Here is a 23,928-nt window from a genome sequence, read left to right on the forward strand (position 1 = left end):
AATGACCTGTTCTTACTAAGCCATGGTTTTAAAACATGTAGGTCACCTGAAAAAAAAAAAATCAATGTAACATTTAACTGCTGATGAGGTTTATGGAAGCACAATGCAAGAACAATGACCTACTGACTGACCTCAGATTGTTCAACACTACTTGACCCTTTCTTTAATCTGGTTAGAATCACACATTGCTTAAAAATCATTATTTCATCAACAACTACAATTACAAGGCTCACCTTATGACAGTTTACTGTTAACACAGCTTTTGTATCTGACACTGCGGCTGATTACCATATTGGATGTCCGAATTTTTTTTTTTAAATGACTCCCATCAATTCATGAACATGAATCCAATTGGCCATATGTTACAGAATTTTAAGTTCATTTTGAATGAAGGGAGATCAATTTAATTCAGTGCAAACAAAGTTCCCCAAAACGTAGTTAACATATGACACACTGTGAGATGTCTTATGGGAGTCGGTCCCGAACTCTGAGTATGACACTATGTCACATATGTATTCACTGCATACTATTCAGGTATAAACACGTGTACCAATCACTGCTCAGTGACTTAAAACATATCTCAGTAAGTACATGGCAGAATACACTTTACCTCTATACCTCTTTTATCTCTACAGAACACTCGCAACTAACATTTGACTGGTTTTATTTTGAATAAACACTAGAGTCATGAATTACACTGACTAGTTACAATGTAGAGGAACAGTGGTTTTAAATACCATTGACATACTTGTAGTCAAACTGTCATCTACTTCTGTTACATATGCAACTTTAAAAATACACCTGTTTCATTTAGTGGTTTCTACCTTGGAGCAGCGTTTCAGAACAATATTACATGCTTTATTAATTCTAATGGCACGACAGATGACATTAGAGGTGCCAGAAAATACCTCTGTGTATCAAAGAACTTGTAATTAGGTTGAACTGGCCTGCCTAAATAATAATAATAATAATAATGATAATGCGAAAAAAAGACCGAAATGACAGAAAAAGGCATGACTACAACGTCTGAAAATAAAAACGGGATATAAAAACCTTGTGGCACACATCTGTAGGCTCACGAAGGATAAAGTGTGACATTACCACAAAAGACTAGTTAAAAGAAATTTGCATAAAAAAAACATGACAATTTAATGTTTGATGCGCTGTACTTTGCAGGTGGGACCTTCTCAAACGAAATGCATAGATAAAGATACATTACATTCCAAAATATACCTTTCAAAGTGCTGTTGAAAAAATACAATTTTATTACCAGAATCTAAAATAATTCTCTGTGCCTTAGGCAATCATCTATAATCATCTAAACTATGCATGTATAGTATATATTAATGTCTCTATCCCTTTTTAGACCTCAGCTGTGTCAATCTCTGGATTGTGGTGAGACAGAACGTTAAAGCAGAGAGAGAGATGATGATGGTGATGGTGGTGGTGCTGTTGGTGGAGCTGACGTGGAGAACAAGGCGAAGAACCAATCAGCCAGCGATTTTTGTCGGTTCTGTCACCAGCTTGGACCCGTCCCAAACTGTGTTAAACTGCTCTGGTACTGGAAACTCTCTCTGTTGAACAAATGCAGAAAATCATTCCGTTCAAATACGACCAAATCATGACACATAAAAGAGCGTGTGATGAACTTTATCTTCATTTTCATATATGATATATCATCTACCACATCTGCAGTCACATACATATGTCATTCTTCAGTTTCGTGTAAATTCTAGGTGAATCTTTTTTTGGGGGGGGGGGGGGGGCTCTGTAGTGTTGTGTTAGTTGCTCTGTTCAAAGATGTGAGTGAAAGTGAATGGGTTATAAGAGAGATGGCGAATGAGGGTGAGGGTGGCGAATTCGGACTCACGTAGTCGTCGCCCTGTGGGATCAGGATATTCATCTCAGAGCTCTTGGCACTGACGATCTCACAGTCCAGTGAGTCCTGGCTCAGGTACACATGGCACCCCTCAGTCTTATTAATGGAAATGGTCGGTACTCTTCCCATCACCTGCAGTTTAGGGAGAACAAAAAAAACCCCAATGTAGATTACTGACTTATTTTATATGAAGGCAATGGATTTTCTCCTATTGGATTTTCACCCTGGTATTGCTCTTGTTATTGAATTCACAATAATTTAGTTCCATTCATGACATTCTCTAAGGCAAGTGTTGTAACAAGGTCTCCCTTTGGTTTGTGTGTCATGAAACATTTTCTTAACCTTACAGGAAGAGGTAATCTTTGCGGATGTTCCCACCTGAAGCTGAATGTCTCTGGAGTTTATGACTTCAACAATGCCAACCACGTTATCAAATACAAGTCCAAGTTTCTTACAATTATCTGAAAATGCAAAAACAGACATTCGAAAAAAAAACAAAAAACAGATAAGAACACACGCTATTCAACCAGTTGAAAATACTAAACGTGTCCGGGTAAAACCATATATATATCATGTCACAGTGTTTGACTCACCAACAATAATGGAGTTGACTTTGCCCTTGATCTGAAGTGTGGAGTTGCTGCAGTTGTAGACATAGACCACTTGTCTCAGCTCAGTCTCCTCAATCACCAAGGCGTGAGCCTGCTCTTGGTGCTCCTAAAAGCCCAGGGGAAAAAAAATACGGCTCTGTAAGTACTTTAGACACGATGTCTGCTCTCTGCCAGCAAGTGCATGGTGAATTTACACAGGTACGCAAGCATGACGGAGTAGTCTCAACACACGGAGTAGTCTTCACTTCATACACAGGTTTTGTGGGTTTATAAAACTCTAAGGGTACACTCTGCATCACCTCACTGTACCAAATATTGATTTTTACATTACTACTTACACGCTACTTTGAATGAACTTAAACTACATCTGGATCAGACGCTGTAACCTTGGCACAGATGAACTCCACATGCAATATGAGGGCAAACAGTTTTAATCAGTCAAAAACAACTTGAGACTCGTGAAGAGACGTGAGACTAGTTCAACATACGACTCTCCATTTCTTCCCCTCCAGTTCCAGCATGGGGGAATGTTTTTTGGCAGGGGCAGGCAGAGCAGAGCTGGAGCTTCGGGCTTTGGATGAAGAGGCAGGGTGTGGCCCCCCCTGAGAACGCAGGGTGGGGTTTTTATGGGTCTTCTGGTCTTCGGACACATGTTTCAGACCTAACGGAGAAAACGCTCATCTTCAGAATCATCTCCTCTCCTCATCTTAGTTCCGTTGTCTCATTACTGCCGCTAAACTCACTGCTCACAGAACTCACAAAATCAAACTCATGTTAAAGGATTTAAAAAAAAAACTGTCTCTCATCACGGCACCGGTCAGTTCAAACACAAGTAGGTAAAAGTTCAGACACGTAAGAGTCAACACTTTTCTGTTTGTCTATTCCATTTTCAGAGAATACAGTGTGACAGCCAGAGCCAACTTTGAAATACTTTCTTGTGTTTTTCCAAAGCAACTCAGAATCTTGGCAGCATCATTACATGTAATGCTATAAGGCAACACTGTAATGTCCATCTGCTCACCTTTAGTGATGCCTTCTCCCTGGTTAAGCTGGGCAAACAGTGCCGAGTGCAGAGCCGCAGACTTGTCCGGCTGAGAGCCTTCATCTGTGAAGACGGGTGGAGGTCCTGGAGGTGGCGGGGGAGGCGGAGGGCAGGGGCCTGCAGATGGAGTGGAGAACAGGGATGGTGGGGCGACAGGACCCTGTGGATGACATCTGACATCAGTCATCAAGATTCCAGTGAATGAACAGGACAGTAGCACTAACATAGTTCAAGAATGTTAATGTTAATCTTTAAACATATATATATATATATATATACAGACACACACACATACACACACACATACATACATACATATATATACATATATATACATATACACACACACACACACATATATATATAGTGTGTGTGTGTGTGTGTGTAATTACATGTATATATGTAATTGTAATTTATATATACATGTAATTAAAAGTCTTGTTACAGTTTTAAAAAATTGGGACTAGTCCATGCTAGTAACTCTGCTGATTGGTGCTGATTGCAGTATGTTTTCTCTCCAGTAGAGGGAGTCTAGGGTCATTGTTGCGGCGAGTGATGAAGAGCACTGAATTTGTCAGATTTTGCGATGAGAGGTCTAATGAGAATCTTACTACATAAACCTCTTACATGCTCCATACTTGTTAAGCTTTTATTCACAGAAGTGGCCTTCCGTTTATGTGTATATTTGAGTTCTGATTAATCGCCCCAGAAAACAGAGCCTCTTAAACATTCAACATTTGTTTTAGTCCACTTTTCATAACTGTGCAATACATCCATCATATGTATGAAAAATCGTTGATTATATGTACAAAATGTGGTATAGAAGATTCTGTAGATGGACAAAGTCCTGATTTATGAATTTAGATATCTGTATGTGGGTGATGTAGCTAAAAGTAATAATTCAGTGATGGTAAGCTTCTTATTGTCTGAAGGCTGTGTTGTCTGAAAGCTGTTTTGAGTTGCAGCTGCCAATGAAAGAGAAGATGACTGTAAAACAGTTGGTAAGCAGGTCAAAAGTGGAGAGACCGGCTTATGTGGTTTCTCAGCTTCAGTGCAGCTGCCAAAAACAGTTGCGCCCAGTCCCTCTTCATCACTCAAACCAGTGACAACAACTGACAGTCCAGTAGACACACTCACACAGGCACACTTCAGTCCCCTCAAGCCTCATAACTCGCGCTGATGTATAAACACGGTATGGGTTCAACTCTTGCATGGTGACCTTTTGACCTCAGAGGTCAAAAGTCTGTCAAAGAATGGAAAGGTTTCAAGTCGACGCATCAACAAATGGAGCGGGTCCGTTACGTTAAAGAAATGCTACCGTCCGCTCGTCTATTGCGAACGGGCGAGATGCACGCGTTTCTACGCGACATCGTCGAGCGTAACTCTGAACACACGAGAGGGCGGTTTGAATTACATGCAGTGTGTGTTGGAGCAGGTGTGTATGCTACACACACTAAGCCTTTGTTAGAATATGCCTTTGGTCAAACCCCCCCCACCCACCTCCCATTCAGAAAGACTCTAAGGACCACCTGTCCATGCCACACACTCCTTCACACACTCTGAGTGTTCACAGCAGGAGGAACAGCTGACATACACCCACTGAGACGTCTCAGGTTTCTGTCTGCCTCACACACACTGCGCTTCACATCTCCACAAACCAGCGGACTACTGGAGAGAACAACTGTCTACATGCCCCTGACATGGTTTTAGACATAACAGACCTAGCTTGGTGGGGGAAGGCATTAAACGGTTTAATCACAAAGGGTGGGAATGGTACAGAAGCAGTATAACTTTAAAAGGGTGATATTTGTCACATCATTACGTTATATGGGAAATTTCACATCCTGTGTTCCCCTTTTTTAAGTCTTCACTAAGAGTCCGAAGATTGAAAATTTTTTATTCTTCTTGATTTTCTTAATTTGAATCATTTCTGTTCTGGGTAATTCATTTCTTGGATAACAATGGAGAAATCCTTAACACCTTTAATATTCTTTTAAATGAAAAATAATCCCCGGAACCAAATGTTAATTGGTCATTGATTCAGATACATACTCAGGTCACTAACAGAGAAAGAAGTGAGAGGAATAAGACAAAAACTCGTGTAAACAGAGGCGTGTTTTCCGGAAGGCCCCTCTGCCACAGGTACCAAAGAGACCAAGAAAGGTCATTTCTATGTCACGCTTCCTCAACTGAATTGTTGGTTGGCTTTTGTGTTCTGTTTTTTTTTTTTTTTTTTCAAAGAAATTTGTATCAAAATATACAGTATACTGGAAGGCTAAAATGTCCAAAACTTGTTGGTACATCCAAGTTGGGTTCTGGTCAGTTTTCACTGCCACACCACTCCTTTCATTGAGACAACTCTTCATTTTGACTGGTCAGAGTACTGATTCTCTAGTGATCATAATGATGCTGTATTTTATGAGTGGGATGCCATCTGTGCTGTTTGATTTTTTTTTCTAACAACACTAGTATCTATGAACTCTAGTATCTGTCCTCACACTGTCGAGTGATTACAGTTGTAGGAAGAAATACAGTACAGATATATTAACGAACATTATATGCAGATGTAGAGCAGCCTTGAGCTAGGCCAAGTGTGTAACTATATTTCTCTTCTTCATTCACAACAAAGCGCTCTTTTTTTTTTTTACAACATCACCGCGGTCAGAACAGAGCAGAGCCCAAAGCCCACGGTGATGCGGCGTGTGTTCAGGCACTGTGTTTGGTGTGTTGACACTCACAGTCTTACTCCAGACCAGTCCAGTAGTGTGGTGCTGCTTGATAAAGCCCTGAAGTTCAGTCCAGATGCCCAGGTAAGAGCGCACCCACTCCACGTGACGAGGGTCACTACAAACCAGCCAGAGGACGATAGACACAAAACAGGCGTGTTTTTAAACGTGAGTTAACAGCTCTAAACATGACCAACCTACAACTATTCCTATTCCAACCTAATCCAACCAATACCTCTATGGACGTTGTGTGCTTCCAATATTCATGAATGAAACTAATGCATAAATAAGACAGTGAATAAAACAAATGCATATTATTAGCATGTAATTTGCATGAACAAATAAGAGGACGTTATGTATTGTGTTTCCAATAAACAGTTAATAAGTAGCATAAACTAATTCACGGGAGAAAAACGAAACAAAAACGCACCATTCCTGATATACCGCGGCAGCAGAATTCCTCACGTTGAGAGGTTTTTTAAGCAGTGAACCAATACATTAAAGCCCGAGTCTTAAATCAGCGCTCTGAATAAGCTTTACATAAGCTGTCAGCCCGGCGTCTCCAGAGCACGGAGATACTCACGTGTCTTTGTAGTCTTTCAAAACTCGATTAGTGTAGAACATGGCGGCGTCATTCATTTCCTTAACGTATGGCCCCGGCTTCTGACTCTGAGAGAGGGAGACAGAGAGGGAGAGAGAGAGACAGAAAGACAGAGACAGAAGAAGGTGAAAAGATGTTAAAAGCCTCTTAATGTACACAGCCTGGACCCACAGTGTCTCTGGAGTATTAAATACAAGACACCAAGAAGATCTGTATTAGCAAAACCCCCCCCTCCACACACACACACACACACACACACACACACACACACACACTGAGCAACATGGAAGTGAATCTGTGATGAGTCAAAATCAGCACCGCGGCTGCTGCGTAATGTAAACTAAGAGTACAAGTGCGCGGTGAAAAGGTTTAAATAGATTATAAACAAATGGTATGCGAGAGACGATTGGCCATGAAGTCCTGTTTTGAAAACTGATAAAGTCCAGATCGCGCTTTGTGGTACAGTCAGTGTGTGTCTCATTGAAAGGGACCTCATATGATTTATCTACACACTGGGTTAACCCCCCTCCCCCACTTTACTATAAAAGAAAGACTTTATCTACTACTGCAAAAAAAAAGAAAAAGGAAAAAAAGTTTGAAAAATGACAAGTGTTCATGTTAACAGTTTGGACGTATGCTACTCATAAGGTTAACAAAGGCAAGACAAATTTCACGTTTTTCCATGTAGCAGAATGCAAACATCAATTGGCATAAGTTAATGTGAATGACAACTGTGAAACCAATAACGTCTCTGATGACCAGCACACTGTAACTGAACTGACCAATCACGGATGGCATTACTAGCGCTGCACAAGCTAAAGCAAGTGATCTACCTCAGAAATTAGAAACTGTATTCGTTCTTCTTCACTGAGTACATGAGTAAAATACCTTAGTCTTCCACAGAGAGGTGGTACTCACCACTGCCACCCAGCCCAGGGCGGGGATGCTCTCGCTCACTGCCGACAGGTGGTTGAACAGGCTGCTGCCCCGGTTCTTCTCCCGGAAGCTCTGGATCTCCTGGATGTGGTCCGACAAGGGCCTGAGCAGATCTGACAGCTCCGTCTGAGAAAGCAAGGCAAAGAGGAATATGTCAAGAGGTCAGTTATACCTCTGGAGTGGATTCGTTCACTTTGGTTTTTCACCTTTTATGGAAATCATCCCCCTTTCTTTCGCCCCATCAGATTTTTTTTTTTTTTTCATATGTCTGAGCTTTGCAAAGAGATGAAAACTCCTCTTTGAAGTCTTAACATGACAGCCTTTTTTGAGCCAGTCAGTCTTCCAAGTCAACTCCCACAATGCTTTGTTACGTGCCCCCCCCCCCACCCCCACCCCACAGTGCTTCGCGACCACGTTGTTTTTCACGCGCCCCACGAGAACAAAACCTCCGCGCCAAACGCTAACACTTACGCTTTGCGCGCCAACAGATCGATCCAAACCCCGGGGTGTACAACAAACGCGCACCTTTACTTGACCTCTTTTCTGCCAAACATGCATGTTATATATTTTCATGCATAATTTCACTTAATGGAGAACACACACAGCAAGTTTGTGCTCCCATGCTGCGAAAATGTGTGAGAGGGTAACGCGGTTAAGCCAAAAAGTTCTTGAATGGGCATCTAATAGAAAGACAGTTTTTTTTTTCCAATGAAGGAGCCAGAAGAGCCTACCGCCCTCCCACCCAGCATTCCACAGCTGATGGGGAGATCCCTCTAGCCTTGTAAGGCCCTGCACAGACGCACTGTTTACACTTTACCTCTGAGCCGGGCCGGGACAGAGAACACACTGTTTCCTTTGTAATACGAATGTTTTCTTATTTATGCCTGTGTTCGACTGGTTGCCATGTACACCATTATTTCAACTTGAATCCTATTCATCTTTCGATGTCATAACGCTGACTTTTGCCGGGGAAAGAAAATAACAATATCGATTTCTGATTTCATAGCTCAAGTTCTAATTTGTTTCTGGCAATCAATGTGAGTGCTCTCTCGAAGCACGGCAGGGTATCGTGAACCCTTGCACTGCGCTTCTATTTGAGAGTGTCTTGTATCTCGTATCATTGATTTTCATGTACCTAAACTCACATTCCATCAGTAGGATTTAGTAATTTTGTAAACAAAGGTAATAAAAAAAAAAAGTAGTTCACCACAGAGAGATTATACTGCTAGTATTATCATGACTTCTATAGATTGTTATTATTACTATATTTAGCATCATTATTTTTTGCTTGTAACTGAACATTGTTAGCGTTTTGCATTTGATAATATTGTGAACATGTCTCTGTGCCAACAAGTTAAAACAGCTGAGACTTGTTTGCTGTAATTTTTGCATGTGGGTGCGTGTGCATGTGTGTGCACGCGTGCATGCGCGCATGCAAATCTGTGTGTGTGCGTGTGTGAGAGAGAGACACAAATTCTTTCCTTAATGAATATGTGCATGATTTTCATTATTTGAGATGAAGATGGCTCTTTCATGCTCTGCTTTCATACAGAGAACTGCTGCCATACTTTCCATGTCTAAGAGCCAAAAATACAGAAAAAAAAAAAAATTCAGATCTTATAAAGCTTTTTTTTTTTAAACTCAAGCCATTACAGTAATCAAATCAAGTGCCCACCATCTGATCATCAGTAGACAGCCAAGTAAACAAAGTGTCCCAGTACCAGGCACAAATGTCCCAGTATACGATTCTTATTATACCTGGAACAACAATCATAACCTCAGTGACTTTTCCTGGATCCACTCTGGACTCTCCCCCCTCCTGTTTTCCCTCATATCATGCCCTCTTCAGGGGGAGAGGGACAGAAATAGTCTGGCTATCTCTAGGCTCTGAATGGAACCCAGGGAATAAGTCACAAACGCATTCAGAAGACCATGAATGAGAACCTGACAGATTAACCAAGACTTCAAGATAAAGTGGAGGGGATTTTTTTTTGGTTGTATGTTTGTTTGTTTGTTTTTGTTTGACTGAGGGCTTAGTGTTTAGGCTATAATTATCTGCAACAGGGAAAAGAAATCACAAAACCACATGATAAGTATCAATCCCATTGAAAAATGCACCACAGCTTGGCTAAACTGACACTTTTACAGCTACAAGTGCCAATGACCTCGGCCACAGTGTTAAGCTAAGATCACTTCGGCCCCCCCCCACACTCCTTCCTCAGTTGTGGCTGTGAAGCCCCCCCCCCCCAGGCCAACGGGACACTGAAAGGAAATTACGGAGAGAAACAGCTGCGGTCTGCAAGCCACACAAACACTCCCAACAAGTGACGGGGGGGGGGGGGGGGGGGGTGCAGGACCAGTCATCACGTGACCCCCCCCGGCCACAGACACAGAAACTCAAATATAGAACATGCCCATAAAAAGCCACAGAATGCAAACTGGGTTCAGCGGAGAGAAGAAGCCAGAGGTTTCTACGGCGGCCACAGACCAGCATCCCTCAGGGAACCCTGCTAGCAGTCAGTGTTACTGCTCTACATGATGATGGAGCAGCACAGCAGATAAACACTGTGTTTGTGTCCAAGTGAGGGAGAGTTCTGTTTTGTGTGTGCATGCGCGCGTGTGTGTGTGTGTGTGTGTGTGCATGCATGTGTGTGTGTGTGTGTGTGCATGCGTGTGTGTGTGTGTGTGTGTTTCTAGGTTAGCATGTCTCTATTTCTACATACACTGAATAAGACAAACATACACAATAATAGTTGGTTGTGTGTGTGTGTGTGTGTGTAACTGTAACTAAACATATTGTGCACATATGTGGGAACAAACAGGAGGATCACAATCATTCAGACCTCTCTCAGCATATCTAATTTAGTGTTTCTTCCCAAGGGAAACCATTTGGGAAGTGACTCTCCTATAGACGGGGCCAGTAACTCTGAGCTCAGCAATGGAGCTTTTTACGTTTTAACTTCCTCTGTGTCATTTAATGTCCTTTTGCAGATCTTCCAGTGGCTTTCCACATATGAAGCATGAGCTGAGCAAAAACATTGTTGATCAGTGTGTGTATGTGTATGTGTGTGTGTGTGTGTGTGTGTGTGTGTGTGTGTGGGGTACGATCTTAGGAGGTGGTAACTGGATTAAGGGACGGTAGGCCCCGTCTGGTTCTTCTCAGTGATCGTTATGGTGTCATTTTAGGATCAACACTTTTTGTGCCCTGAGAGCATGGCTGGCATAACAGAAGAACTGGATGAAAAATGAACTGATAGATGGGTGGCCTCTTCCACTGTGACACCCAGTCAATGACAGTCGGCTCTAAAATCAAGTCTGTATCACAGAAGTATCTCAGTAACGATATTTTCTTCACGCCCTCAAATGTTCAGTAATTCTGTTCGTTAATTCTTACGTGCTCTACATAAAGGGGAGGGAAAAATCCGGAGAAAAATCGGCGGGCCGGAGCCAGGGAAGAATTTGAGGGGTTGCCAGAGAAAAGCTTTTGTTCGAAAACCAACCAGTGAAAGCACCTGAGGTTTGCCAGACTCCAAGTATTGGTAACTGGACTCAAACTGGGTGATGTGGTCGGTTAGCTCTGAACACAACGTTGATACTGATCTCTCGGTATTCATATTGCGAGAAGGGCACACATTCCAAAAGAACCTCGCAATACGGATGCCCAGGCCATTCTGATCCATACACAGAACAGGAAACACAGAACAGGAAACACATACAGGGCGACGGCATCCCTATAGGTAAAATATCTTACGTTATTTTGAGAAGGTCTTACGTTATTTATGTGTTTTGGTTCCAATGGTATGGCCCCCCCCCCCCCTCGCTAAGGTCAACAAATTCATGAGCTCTATAAAGCATCAATTCATTTCAACCAAAAAAAAACCAAGCTGGTTCTTCTGGCAAAGTTGACCTTTCAACAGGCCGGCGACTCTGAGCTGAGGTCAAAATCCACAAAGAAAAACCGACAATTTGACAACAAATCAACATTTTGCAACTGGGCTGGGTTTCTGGACATGAATCCCACTGAAAACCTGCATTTGGATTTGCAGCCATGGACCTCAGTCCCAAAGATGACGATGCTGGAAAGATTCTGTTTACAGGAATGGTTTAAGATATTTCCCAACGTCTTCTCCGTTTCTAAAAACATTACAGAGACGGGCAAGGAGAGAAAAGAAGTCTCGAAAACAGGACTGCCAATATCTGTGATCTTGTAAACGATTGTGAAAGATTAGGATCTTGCACAATTGTGAAACTGTGATCTGAGAAAGCTGCCATTTTGGTGGGTGCCGATACAACAGCACGCTTTACAGTGAGCCAAAGATGAGGAGCGGAGTCTCTCAAAGAAGAACAAATCATTACAGAACTGTCATGTGAATTCTGACTTAAAATACTAAACTGCTGGAAAAACAAAATGTAAAAGCAGGATCCATGTCCTAGGATTCAGAGCAAACGGGAAGAACTTCAATGAGTCAAAAAGGCATGTCCAGTCTATCTGATCAATAAAAGAGGCAGATATGATTGTGAACATTAAAAAAAAAATGGTCAAACACTAACAAACACAATTTACTCTTTTGCTGAAACTAATGAACATCAAAAAAAAAAAGAAAAAAGAATGAAACCAGTAGGGAATTTTATTAGACCCCTGAAAAAACATGGCGAAATCACAGATTCAGACAGAGTTTTCTGGGCCCTGTTTGTTTATTGGGCACTTTCATTCTTCCTCCTCTTGTCCAATGACCTGCATGCTTCAGTTAATCACTTCCTGTTAGAGTAACAGACGACCCAAAGTCCAATGGGATGACATCACGCTGACCCCCAGCTGTACCCCCACACTTACGTGAATGTGCGGGGAATGTGTAGTATTGGCATATCTTTTTGAACAGTGGAGATAATCCCTATGTGAACAGAGGGCAGGGCTGTCGCATGGCTAACCATTCACACAGAGACACTGAGGAGCACAGGAGCACTGAGGAGCACAGGAGCACACGAACTGCTTTAGGATTCAGGGGGGAAAATGCGTAGAGTTATTATTAAACTGTACCGGCTGCCGAGCTACAAACTGATGATTTAAGACGATATAATAATGCCAATCCTGTCAGATAAGTGAAGGATAGCTCTGCACTGCATGGTGCAAATACTTGCCCTTTCTTTATTATGGGACCCAGAACTGTTTCCAGATTATTCAGTTCACATTAATTAGATTGATTTCATTCAGCTGTTGTTTCACTCAGATAAACAATTAAGAAAAAATATGGGGATCTCACTCTCTCTCTCTCTCTTTCCCTCTCTCTCTTCCCTTCTCTTTTTCCTTCTCTCTTTATCTATCTGTCTATCTCTCTCTCTCTCTCTCTCACACACACACATGCACACACACACACACACACACGCACACAGTTTCACCTGTGCTGGCTCCTGGTGAGTGGTGGCCATTTTCAGGAAGGCTCTCTGCACCTGCAGAGCCTCATTCACCATCTCAGCCTGTCAAGAGAACAAACAAATATTCAGAAATTTATTCAGACCTTGGTTTTAAAAAAAAAAAAAAAAAAATCCTAAATATGAACAAGTAATGAAAAATATTCTAAATCGTCTCCTTTGACAGCGATGAGCTGTGACCCACTCAAATGACCTTTGCCTCATTCATTACATGTTACCAGCACTAATTAAGACTTCCAGATTTAAATTATAATACAATAAACAAGACTGTGTGCCCAAAAATCTACTTAGATTATACAATTATATGAGCGAGAAAATGTTGTTTTTCAGCCCTCAAAGCTGTTGTCTTTAGCCACAGGCAAAAACACAGCTCTTACCAAAGACTGGGGTCAGTGCTGTTTTATGTCCTTGTCTCTGAGTGTGTGCTGCAAGTGATACACACACTACACACACACACACACACACACACACACACACACACTAAGTTTCACTGGGTAGGGTCCAAGGAGGCAAACTCCTGTTTGGGAAAAGACCTCCTCTTACAGAGCAGAGAACCCAGAAGACTGTATTACCTTAAAAGGAGCTGACTAAAAGAGAGAGAGAGAAAAAAAAAAAACAACAACCCTACCCCCACTTTAACCGTGATGAGAAATGAAAAGTACTGAACGCCTTTCGAGGTAAAGCACAACACGAATCCTGGATACTGGCATTTCCACTTATAAGGCTCAAATGCCTTTGGGTTACACACAGGTGACTGCGGAGTGACTGACATTAGAAGAAAAAAAAAAAAAAGTACAGGTGACCAAAACTTCAGAGGAACGTTTCCCTCAGACGTAAAACACACACACACACACACACACACACACACACACACACACACACACACCCACCTAACATTCAAGATGTTAGACTGCATTTCCAGATTTGACTAACTCAAATTTATTTGCCCAGTTCAGAGGCAACCACATTTTTTTCCTAAAGCGACCAACAATTTCAGTGTGTAAAACTGAATGCATTAGACTGGCATTAGAGTAGCTTAGACTGTGCTGCAGTTTATAGAAGAGGTCATTCTAAGGGTGTTAATGCATCATAGCAAAAAAAAAAAAAAAAAAAAAAAGACTTGTGTTTTTCAAACTGTCAGTCAGGGCAGGAACACGAGTGCTGTTGTTCCAAAGCAGGTGCCTGACGATGAGGTTGACTCAGGAATGAGATTGCTCTCCAAAGTTCAGAGGTTTTAAGAGACTGACACTCAGAGGTTAACGTCAGCTCTGAGTTACGAGTTTTCTAGAGTTGACTAACGCTGTAAAAGCAGTAAAAAATAAACTTTTTCTTTTAAAAAAAACACAGAACAAAACCAATTCCTGGATCTTTCAGGTCCTCTAACCTGTGAGAATTCCCTTCATTCTTACAGGTCGGGAACGGAACTTCTACGGCTAAACGGTGCTCTGACACTGTAAATCATAAGAGACTTTCACAGGAAGCCAGTTACTCAATGCACTGCAGAAAAAAAAGAAAGAAAAAGAGGAAGAAACAGGACACATGGTGTCCAAAAACAAATACGCGTCTTGGTATTTGGGCAAGATAAATACATAAAGTATTGGCACATATTTCGAGACACAAGAAGTTATTATTAGAAGTGTTATCATTATATTCATCCTCATGATTGGGCTTTGTGCATGAGTGAAAACAGCTCTTTGTCCTGGTCAACGTGGCAGATGTCTGAGGATAAACACTGCAGAGGTAACAAGGGTCTATGGGAAGACCTTTACCCATAGCAGCTGTTGAGTTTGTGTGCGTGTGTGTGTGTATGTGTGTATATGTGTGTGTGTCTGTGTGTGTGTGTGTGTGTGTGTGTGTGTGTGTGTGTTGAGCTCTGAAACATTTTTTCTCAATGACTGTTTTACTTCAATTGCTGCTTATCAATGCCAACAATCTTCCTCCTTCTTCCTTCCTCATTCTACGCTTCTTCTTTTAACACACACACACACACACACACACAGACACACACAGACACACACAGACACACACAGACACACACACACACACACAGACACACACACACACACACACACACAACAGAGCGGTACATACATGCTTTGCTACGTCTCCTCCAATGATCCTGCTGTTCTTCAAGTAATCAGTCACAGGACCCTTAATCAAATGGTCAAATGCTTCCATACACTGGGCCTCACCTTCAAGTAAAAAATTATGAACAAAAAAATGGTAGAGTTTCTGAGGCCAAACATTATTCAAATCAAAGAGAAACAGTTAATCAAGTGCTCCTCTGCTGCAAATGGACCTTGAGTTTAATCATACACTGCTATAGGCGTTCACTTCATTTTTTTTCCCCCTAAAAACCACAAGAGAGCCCATGTGCTGATCCCAGTTTTTGTGCATTTGTTTTAGATCTATTCATATTTATTTTGCCAATCAAAAGCTAAATCTAAATTTGTAGCATAAGCAAAACTGCCAGATGTTCTCCACATTTACAAGAACTTCACATTGCCCTCAAACCTTTTTGGTGATTAAGGTCATTCCTCTTACGTAAACTAAATGAACAGACAGAACTACACATGGCATGCGTGAAGTTTGAAGCGGACAGGTGATACCTCCGTTGATTCCGTTGACAAAGTCCCCGTAGGCCATTCCTCCGGAGCGGCTTTGCATCTGGGCGGAGAGAGACTCCAGGCGTACAACTGCCTGCTCCAGTCGCTCGATATAGGTTTCCATGGCGACAAGCCTGGACGACAAAGAACGTGCAGGGGTTATCAAAGTGTCTTGGACTGTTTCATCGTGGAGTTGAGTGTTGGTGTTGAGTGTTGTCATTTCAGTGTTTGTCATTTACAAGGCCATTGGGTCAGATACTTCTCTAGTAAAAAAAAAAAAAACAAAACAAAAAAACAAAAACAAAAAAAAAACCTAAAACATTCAACGACATCCTGATCAAAACAAGCATCGCCCAGCTAGAGGGCTCAGTTCCATACACTCCAGGCGAGATTGTGCAAGGGTTCAGTTACATACACTATCAAAACATACTTTACATTTATCTCTCAAAACGGCAACATTACAGAGATGGTATGATGGAGTTTCCAAAATATTACCAATTTTGGGTGAGCACACCAAAAATGGCAGTGCTTAGTATTCCCTGTCTGACACTGACACACACGCACACACACACACACACACACACACACAGAGCGCAGGATTATGTGAGTGAGTGGAGAGATTTTGCTGGCCCTCTGCCCCACTGCCACACCTTCTAAACTCTCATCTAAACAGAGGAATGTAACAGCAGTTCCCAGCCAAAAAGAAGAGGAGGACCGTAATAAGACAAGTCCACACACTGTCCCAGCACTGTCCACCAGACCCAGCACTAAACCCACACACCCCTCCCGCTGCTGCGTCGCTGAGATACGTTCATGTTTCACTCCTGGGTCTTTTCTGTTCATTTAAGCAACGAGAGCACATCTGTGTTTCAAAATGAAAGTGTGAAGGATTTGGAATGACAAAAGACAAACTCATGTACATACAGAACAACTGCAAAGGAAACAGAAATTCTGTATTGGGTGAGACCTCATGAATGAAAGTCAGGAAAACATTTATTCGGATCAATCTTGTACCTCCAGTAAAACAGTCATTGTGGTTCTCCTCTGCGTGGAATTGAGCCAGTTGGACCATTTTTATGACAGATTTGTGGCTCATGTCTGTGGACAGCACGGACTCCCTGTGCGACAGTTACCTTAATGGAGAAATACTGAGAAAGTCCCCACCATTCTGACGAGTGGGGATACTCTGCGGTACAAACCATCCCTCGGACAGAACAGATGTTAAATAATTCAACTGAGCTTTATGGTGCATTCAGAATTAGAATTACGTAATTGAAAGCCGTATTCTTCAGCGGGGCTAAAGAGAAAAGACTTTGATGGCTCCACTGGGTTCTTTTAAAAGTAGCTCTAAAACACAGGGTCATTAGTCCCGGATTTTAACCTTGTTATGATGTCACTCATTCACTCTCATTGTGATGTCATCATCATTGCAGTTACAGCTGAAAGATGCCAGACACTGTCACTGTGATGTCATTATCATTATACTTATAATGATACCCTTTGTGATGTAATTATACATATAGCTATAGTTGAACATCATCGTGGACTCCCACTGAGATGTCATAATCATTTTAGCTGTATCTAAATCACGCTTCCACTGTGATGCTACAATAAATGATGCAATGTCCTATGCTATGAAGTGCACATGTGTTATATTGTATTTTGTTGATATTTTATATTTTAAAAAAAAGGTCCTGAACTGAGATCAGGCTTTGATGACATCATCAGAAAGATACATATGTCACATAAGGGAACACTACCATTTCAATACTCACTCACTATATAGTGCACTATTTTTTAGTTTCAAATGTAAATGTATGCAATATTTTTAATTATAAAACAGAAATTAACTATATAAAGCACAGAAATGCACTGTATTGGTGAATCAGCCATTTTGAAGCGCTGTTCGAAATCTCAACTGTAAATTTCCGACATTAGGTAGTGAATGAGTGACTGGAAAAATGGATAGTTTGAACACAGCATCACTCTTTATGACGTAATTCACATTATTTTCCCCTAGTGATACCATTTACTCATTCAGTTTAAACAGTGTCATTCTATCACAATGCTACAATGCTGAGTCAGTCACTCATTTTATATATATATATATATATATATATATATATATATATACACACATATATATATGTATGTATGTATGTATATGTGTGTGTGTGTGTGTGTGTGTGTATATATATATATATATATATATATATATATATATATATATATATATATTCATTCTTCTTCTTTTTGTTATAACAGGTCTAGCTTTGTCTACTTGCCTCTAGTAGTTTCTGAATTCATTTTCATTAAATTTGAAATTATGATTAAGTGGAGAGACATCTTCTGTTGGAAACCGATTCAAAATAACAGTATGTCATTTTTATCTCCCATTTGTCAGGGAGGAAATGGAATCTGGTTACTTAATCTGGGCTGGGTCACTTGAGCATGACCTCATCACTTCAACCATTTGTGTGATTAGTATTGCTCCAGAACCGTGGTCACTGCTGGCAGAGTTTAAGCTAACCCTCCACCACAGAAGAGATCCACATTACAGGAAAAACAGGCCAAATTCACTTTGTTTGCCTGTAATTCAATTAATTTTATAACAGCATGATCTGGATCCAGATAAACTTTGACCTGTTTTCAAGCTGGCTAAGTGGCTACATATTCAAAGAGCACGATTAGGGTTCGACTTTGAGAATCGGTGATGCTGAAAGAACAGTCAAGTTGGTGTCAAGTCCTTGGATTAAGTGAAACAGTGGTGATCAAATATCTAGTGCAACACAAAATACTTAAGTAAACATATTGTGAAAAACTGTGGTGCAGTACTATACTATCTCATCTATTTCTTCCCTGTTTCTTCACTGCATTCAGATATAGAACTCAGGATTACTTCACTACACAGACTCAAGTAATGCACAGATTTCTCTATCTGCAAATGCTTAAAAGAGGAACATAGATAAGACATATGAGCAATGTTGCCTCTCTCTCTTTCTCTCTCTCTCCCTCTGGAACTCATCGTCAGTAATTAATAGTGGCCTTGTGTGGAAATGCACACATCATCTTGTAATCTCTCTAAAGAATTCTCTGCCACATGTCAAATGCCTGACGTGGGCCTCAAGGGGCTATTTTGGATGGAAGCAACACAAGGCTTCAGACCATCAGACACACACACATATCTCAAGGTGTTCAGAACTGGTATAGGACCCCACTGGCCTCAAACCTACAGACACTGAAAGCTGCAACTCATTACCCGATGAAAAGGTTCTATCTGAAACCCTGCCCGAACTAAGCTGTCCATCCAAAACATACAAGAAAGCCATGCAGGAGATCCGTCAAACATAACTCCCATCAGAGTTAATTGCAACTCCTGTCAGAGTTGATTTCTCACCCATAATGAACGTATTTGACATACTTACTGTTCCTCCTCTGAAAAGACCATAGTAATCTTTTGATTAGGCTTTGAAGATTATCAATGAAGTTACAACAAAAAGAAACAGCATGGAACTGTTCGACTGCATTCAAATGTGCATCTTCATTCATCTTCACTGCTTCCAGCATGTCAGAGTCTCTATGGTGATTTGACATATTTCAGAATATGAAAAGGTTTGATGCCCAAAGAGGAATGGGCCCACTGGCCAAATATGTATATGAAAAAAGACCATCTCTCTTCACATGTAGAGATGACGCAATACGATTTTTCCCTGATGGTTCTTGACATCAAAAGATTATACAGTTTTGCCTTTACCGAACCAACATCAGGCAGACAGTTAGGTCCTAGAAAGACATGAGACAAGCCCAATATTTTTTTTTCTATTACCAATAGATCTATATTGGGATGGTGAGAGCATTGCCAAATGTTTTCATCACCTTTGAACTTGGCTGGTTAGCTATAAGGTTATATGAAGCTTCGTCAATCAAAAAAAGGAACAAGGAGTAATTGATATGTTCAAGCGCTTTCAAGGTAGAAGCATCCATTCAGCCAGCACCCAAGTTACCATCAATATTCACCATTTCACAGATACCCTGAAAATATCTTTTGCTTATCAACTTACACAGATGAGAGACAGAGAAAAGACAACAAAAGCCTATTCATTGAGAACAGACATTAGAATGTAGAAGTAGAGGGCCTTTCTATTACTAAATGATTCATACATTTAATGGGAATTGGTATCATTCAAAATTTTGGACAAATCTTGATGTCGGTCTCAGAAGCGTAATTTGACACTGAGGTTACTGAAAAGGCAACTGTAAACAATCACTGCCTTGACGATTCATTGCGTAATATAAATATATAAATAAAGAAATTGAAAGAAAGAAAGAAAGAAAGAAAGAAAGAAAGAAAGAAAAGGGTAATATCTGATTAAATGTCCTCAGCCTCAACATTTTTGGCAGTCGGTTAAAGAATTTTCAGAGAACAAAATCCGACAAATAGCTACATATCAACATAGCGCACGAAATGATGGCTATTATATTTAAAAGTTCTGGCAGTGACGGTTTCGCTGAATTTCGTATTTCGTACAAATATGTCTCAATCATGACGTGCACTCATGTGCAAAACATTAAAACTCACTGATTTATCACCATCAATAAATATGCACAAATGCCTTTACAGAGCGCCTCAGCGCTGACTGCTAGTGTAACAAACCCTGCAGCTACCAAAAAGATAAGTCACTCTGACAACAAAAGACAATTGAGGACGAAAATGGTGATTGTTCAAACCTTTGTTGCTATTGGTGTCTTCTAGTCCTGCTAACACAGCGAATGTGTGTCTCGAAAGACAATAAACGCACGTTTCAGTGTAATGCGCCAAGCACGAGCGTGCCGCCCGGCCCCATCGACGAAAACGAACCTGTTCTGTTTATTTCGTCATGTCAGTAAAAAAGCCTGTCGCGGACAAAAAGTTTGCTAAATGATAAGTTTTACCTGTTAAAAATCGACGTGTTTTCTCGTTTTATTTCCGGTCGTCGTTTTTTATTATATTCCGTACAAGACTGGTCCCGGTTGGCGAACTGTCCCTGTGCCTAACCACCCTGTCACTCACTGAGGCAGCGGTCCTTACGCTTCCGGGACATCCAAATAAAGCAACATTGGTGCATCTGAGAAAGTGCTGGAGTAGGTAGTGTGCACATCACCTTGTTACGTCTCGACTCCCTCCTCACACCACCCCCCTCCCTCGAATATATGGTCAGAACCGGACCCTACGGACACTATCGCACCTTTTCATGAGGTCTGCTTTACTGTCGCTGATGTGTCACAGTAAAGCAGACAATTAGATGTGGGTGTTTTATTTTCAATACCAAACGTATTCTTAACGCAACTTGAGGAAATAGTTGGTTAGACAATGCTAAAAGAACAAAAATTTGATTTATAAAAGATTTAAAATATTATTTGTGACTCAAATATTAGCTGTGACTCCTGCTTTGAAATGTCATGCTGCTGCGACATTCAGAGTAAACGGCCCCAACAATGACATGCGGGCCCTAAAGAAATTCTCATATACTTACTGGTTACTAATTTTAAATTCTCTGCTCCAGTAAAGTAAGGTTATCCTTCCGTGATGTATCAAAAAGAGTTTGTCATTTAGCCTGAAGTCAGCGACCGTGGAAGAAATGGAAGCTGATCAAAGATAAATTTGCGACATGCTAGGTTAGTATCTGGTGGCAGCTTCCCCTACACGTTTTTCATCTATTGTGATAAAGCTCAGACATTCATCCGCGGTGATGTCAGGTGGAAAGTTTCCGTCTCTGCTGTGTCACGGTGGGGCAGCTGTGACGGCCTGTGTCGTGTTACATAGCGGGCAGAAATAGAACGTGCTGGAGCGGGGACGTCGGGAGAAGCAGCGGTAGGCTATGCCTTGTCTTGGCATCTCTTATTGATTAGGAAGCCTTTAAATAATTGACGGAGCTCCTGCAAAGCCATCTTTTTCGTGATTGAAGTGTGTCAAGATGGTCAGAGAGTCTTCATTACAGAGGAACTCAAAGGCTGTAACTGAGCCTTAAACTCGAGAAAAGGGCGACTGAGTCTAGATGTGACAATTTATGGAGGGGCTTTCCCTAAGTGCAAGTTTAGATGTTAGCACAGTTGCGTCTACATGGCCTTGAAATCAATATCTTAGTCTAGAGATAGTAGGCCTAGACAAAGTTTTCAAAACCCATGAACAGCTTAGGGTTACTGAGGGCATTTGGCAGAAAAGAGAGTGATATACGCTCATTTTTTTCCCCTGTACCTAAACACTCATTTTCCTTGGAGTTTCAGATATCATGTCATTACATTTTATCATGAACAGTATAAATCATACAGTGCCATGCTTGGATTTTTTTTTTTTTATTCGGCTGTTTGAACACCACCCAGTCCTCTGTTATTCTCTTAAAAACAAAAAAAAATTCAGGTCTTTTACATAACCAATATATATATATATATATATATATATATACACACACACACACACATACATATATATATATATATATATATATATATATATACATATATATATATATATACATATACATATATATATATATATATATATATAAGACATATGAAAATCACATGAGGAGACGTCACCAGTAACCGTCGATGTTTCCATCGAACAGAATGATGACATACGGAGGCTCATGTATCATAAACAAATCTTGTTTTGTATTAGCAATAGAACTGAGACCCACTGGTTAGTGAGACAGTCATTTATCAGTGTAGCATAGTAGGACATTTCCTGTGAAATGAACGGAGTCACACAATTAACTTCAGTCAAATGAAAACCCAGTGAGTTATCACTTAACAGTTTCGACACCGCCGCCATTACTTCAACTTGCTGACTTATTCTGTGCATTCATTACAAAAAGAAAGTAAACAGAGGTTTAAATATAGAAACCTTTATTGACCATTTGGAGTACATAGTGTTGAAATCTGAAATAAAGTTTTAATACCAACATGGATCTTTGCATTTAAATAGTAAATAACAACTTACATGCCCAAATCCAGTGACAATGAAAAGCTTCCTTAAAAGGTTTTTTTTTTTTTTGTTCTTTTTTTTATTTTTTGGTTATTTCTTGTCATATTTTTTTTTTCCCTTGTAAGAAATAGTTCAAGTATAAAAATTCCCAACAGTGTAAAACAGCCCATCTGATGTATATGAAAAGCAGATTAAGCACAACTATCCAACCTTGACGATGACTATACATTCTACTGTAAAAAGCAGCAGTTTGCTTAGGTTTGCCATGATTCTTTTGTCTATTCAACAGTTCTATATAAGACAGAGGCAGAGGATCCGCCCACAAATAGGTCTGCATTTAAATAAATGTCTTACAATAGGCATTAAACTAGCCAATACTTAATGTCATGTTCTAAAATTCAAAAAAGGCAAAAAGAGGAAAAAAAAAAAATAGAATTGTACAGTGCACATACAGAATTGTATCATAAATAATTCCTACATCAATATTTTTTTTTTTTTGGTTGAGTATGTTAATAATACTACAACTAAACCTATTCAATAACTTATAATATGCCTTGAGATGAATACATATTGATACAGTACCACCACTAAGTCTCTCTCCTTAGAGCACAACAGTCAACTCTCAAAATAAATATCTTAAATAGTAGATCTTTTTTTCTCTTTAAATAGCATTACAAATGTAAGGCACACGTGGAACCCTCATTCTCATCATTTCAACCCCTTCGACTAGATAGTGCTGTTTTGACATTAAAAAAAAAGAGAGAGAGAGAGAGAGAGAAATGAAAGAAAAAAACACTGGTGTTAACTTGGTTCTTCAATGAGAACGAGAGTTGTTTGTTGAAAATCATCTCCCTTTTCTTTGAGGAAAGATGTGCTGGTGACATATGTTATTACTGTTGGAAAGCACACGTATAGCACTGAGAGTTTGGATTTGATGTGTGTGTGTGTGTGTGTGTGTGGAATGGTTGACTGGAGAGCAACGAGGACATGGCTAAACTGGCTGTATCCGTCCCCATCGCTCGTCGTGCCTCTTCATTCCAGAGAGGAATAACTCACGAGAGAAATCCCCCCACCCCTCCATACACACACCCGTTGCCTGATGGGGAGGGTAGGCTGTGGGGAGAGAGAAGGGG

The 23,928-nt window shown here is 40.6% G+C and overlaps 1 protein-coding gene across 1 annotated transcript; it reads right to left on the minus strand.

Moving 5' to 3' along the window:
- Nucleotides 1-1,490: 1,490 nt before the first annotated feature.
- cap2 (cyclase associated actin cytoskeleton regulatory protein 2) lies at nt 1,491-15,955 on the minus strand. The gene is made up of 12 exons (XM_030789371.1): nt 15,835-15,955; nt 15,317-15,417; nt 13,193-13,270; nt 7,778-7,921; nt 6,842-6,927; nt 6,271-6,376; nt 3,512-3,692; nt 2,979-3,151; nt 2,473-2,596; nt 2,258-2,340; nt 1,871-2,011; nt 1,491-1,574 (listed from the first exon to the last, which is right to left on the minus strand). The coding sequence occupies exons 1-12, from the start codon at nt 15,953-15,955 to the stop codon at nt 1,491-1,493; spliced, it is 1,422 nt and encodes a 473-aa protein (XP_030645231.1).
- Nucleotides 15,956-23,928: the final 7,973 nt, after the last annotated feature.

Source organism: Chanos chanos, chromosome 12, assembly GCF_902362185.1.
Source record: "Chanos chanos chromosome 12, fChaCha1.1, whole genome shotgun sequence".
Lineage (NCBI taxonomy): Eukaryota > Metazoa > Chordata > Actinopteri > Gonorynchiformes > Chanidae > Chanos > Chanos chanos.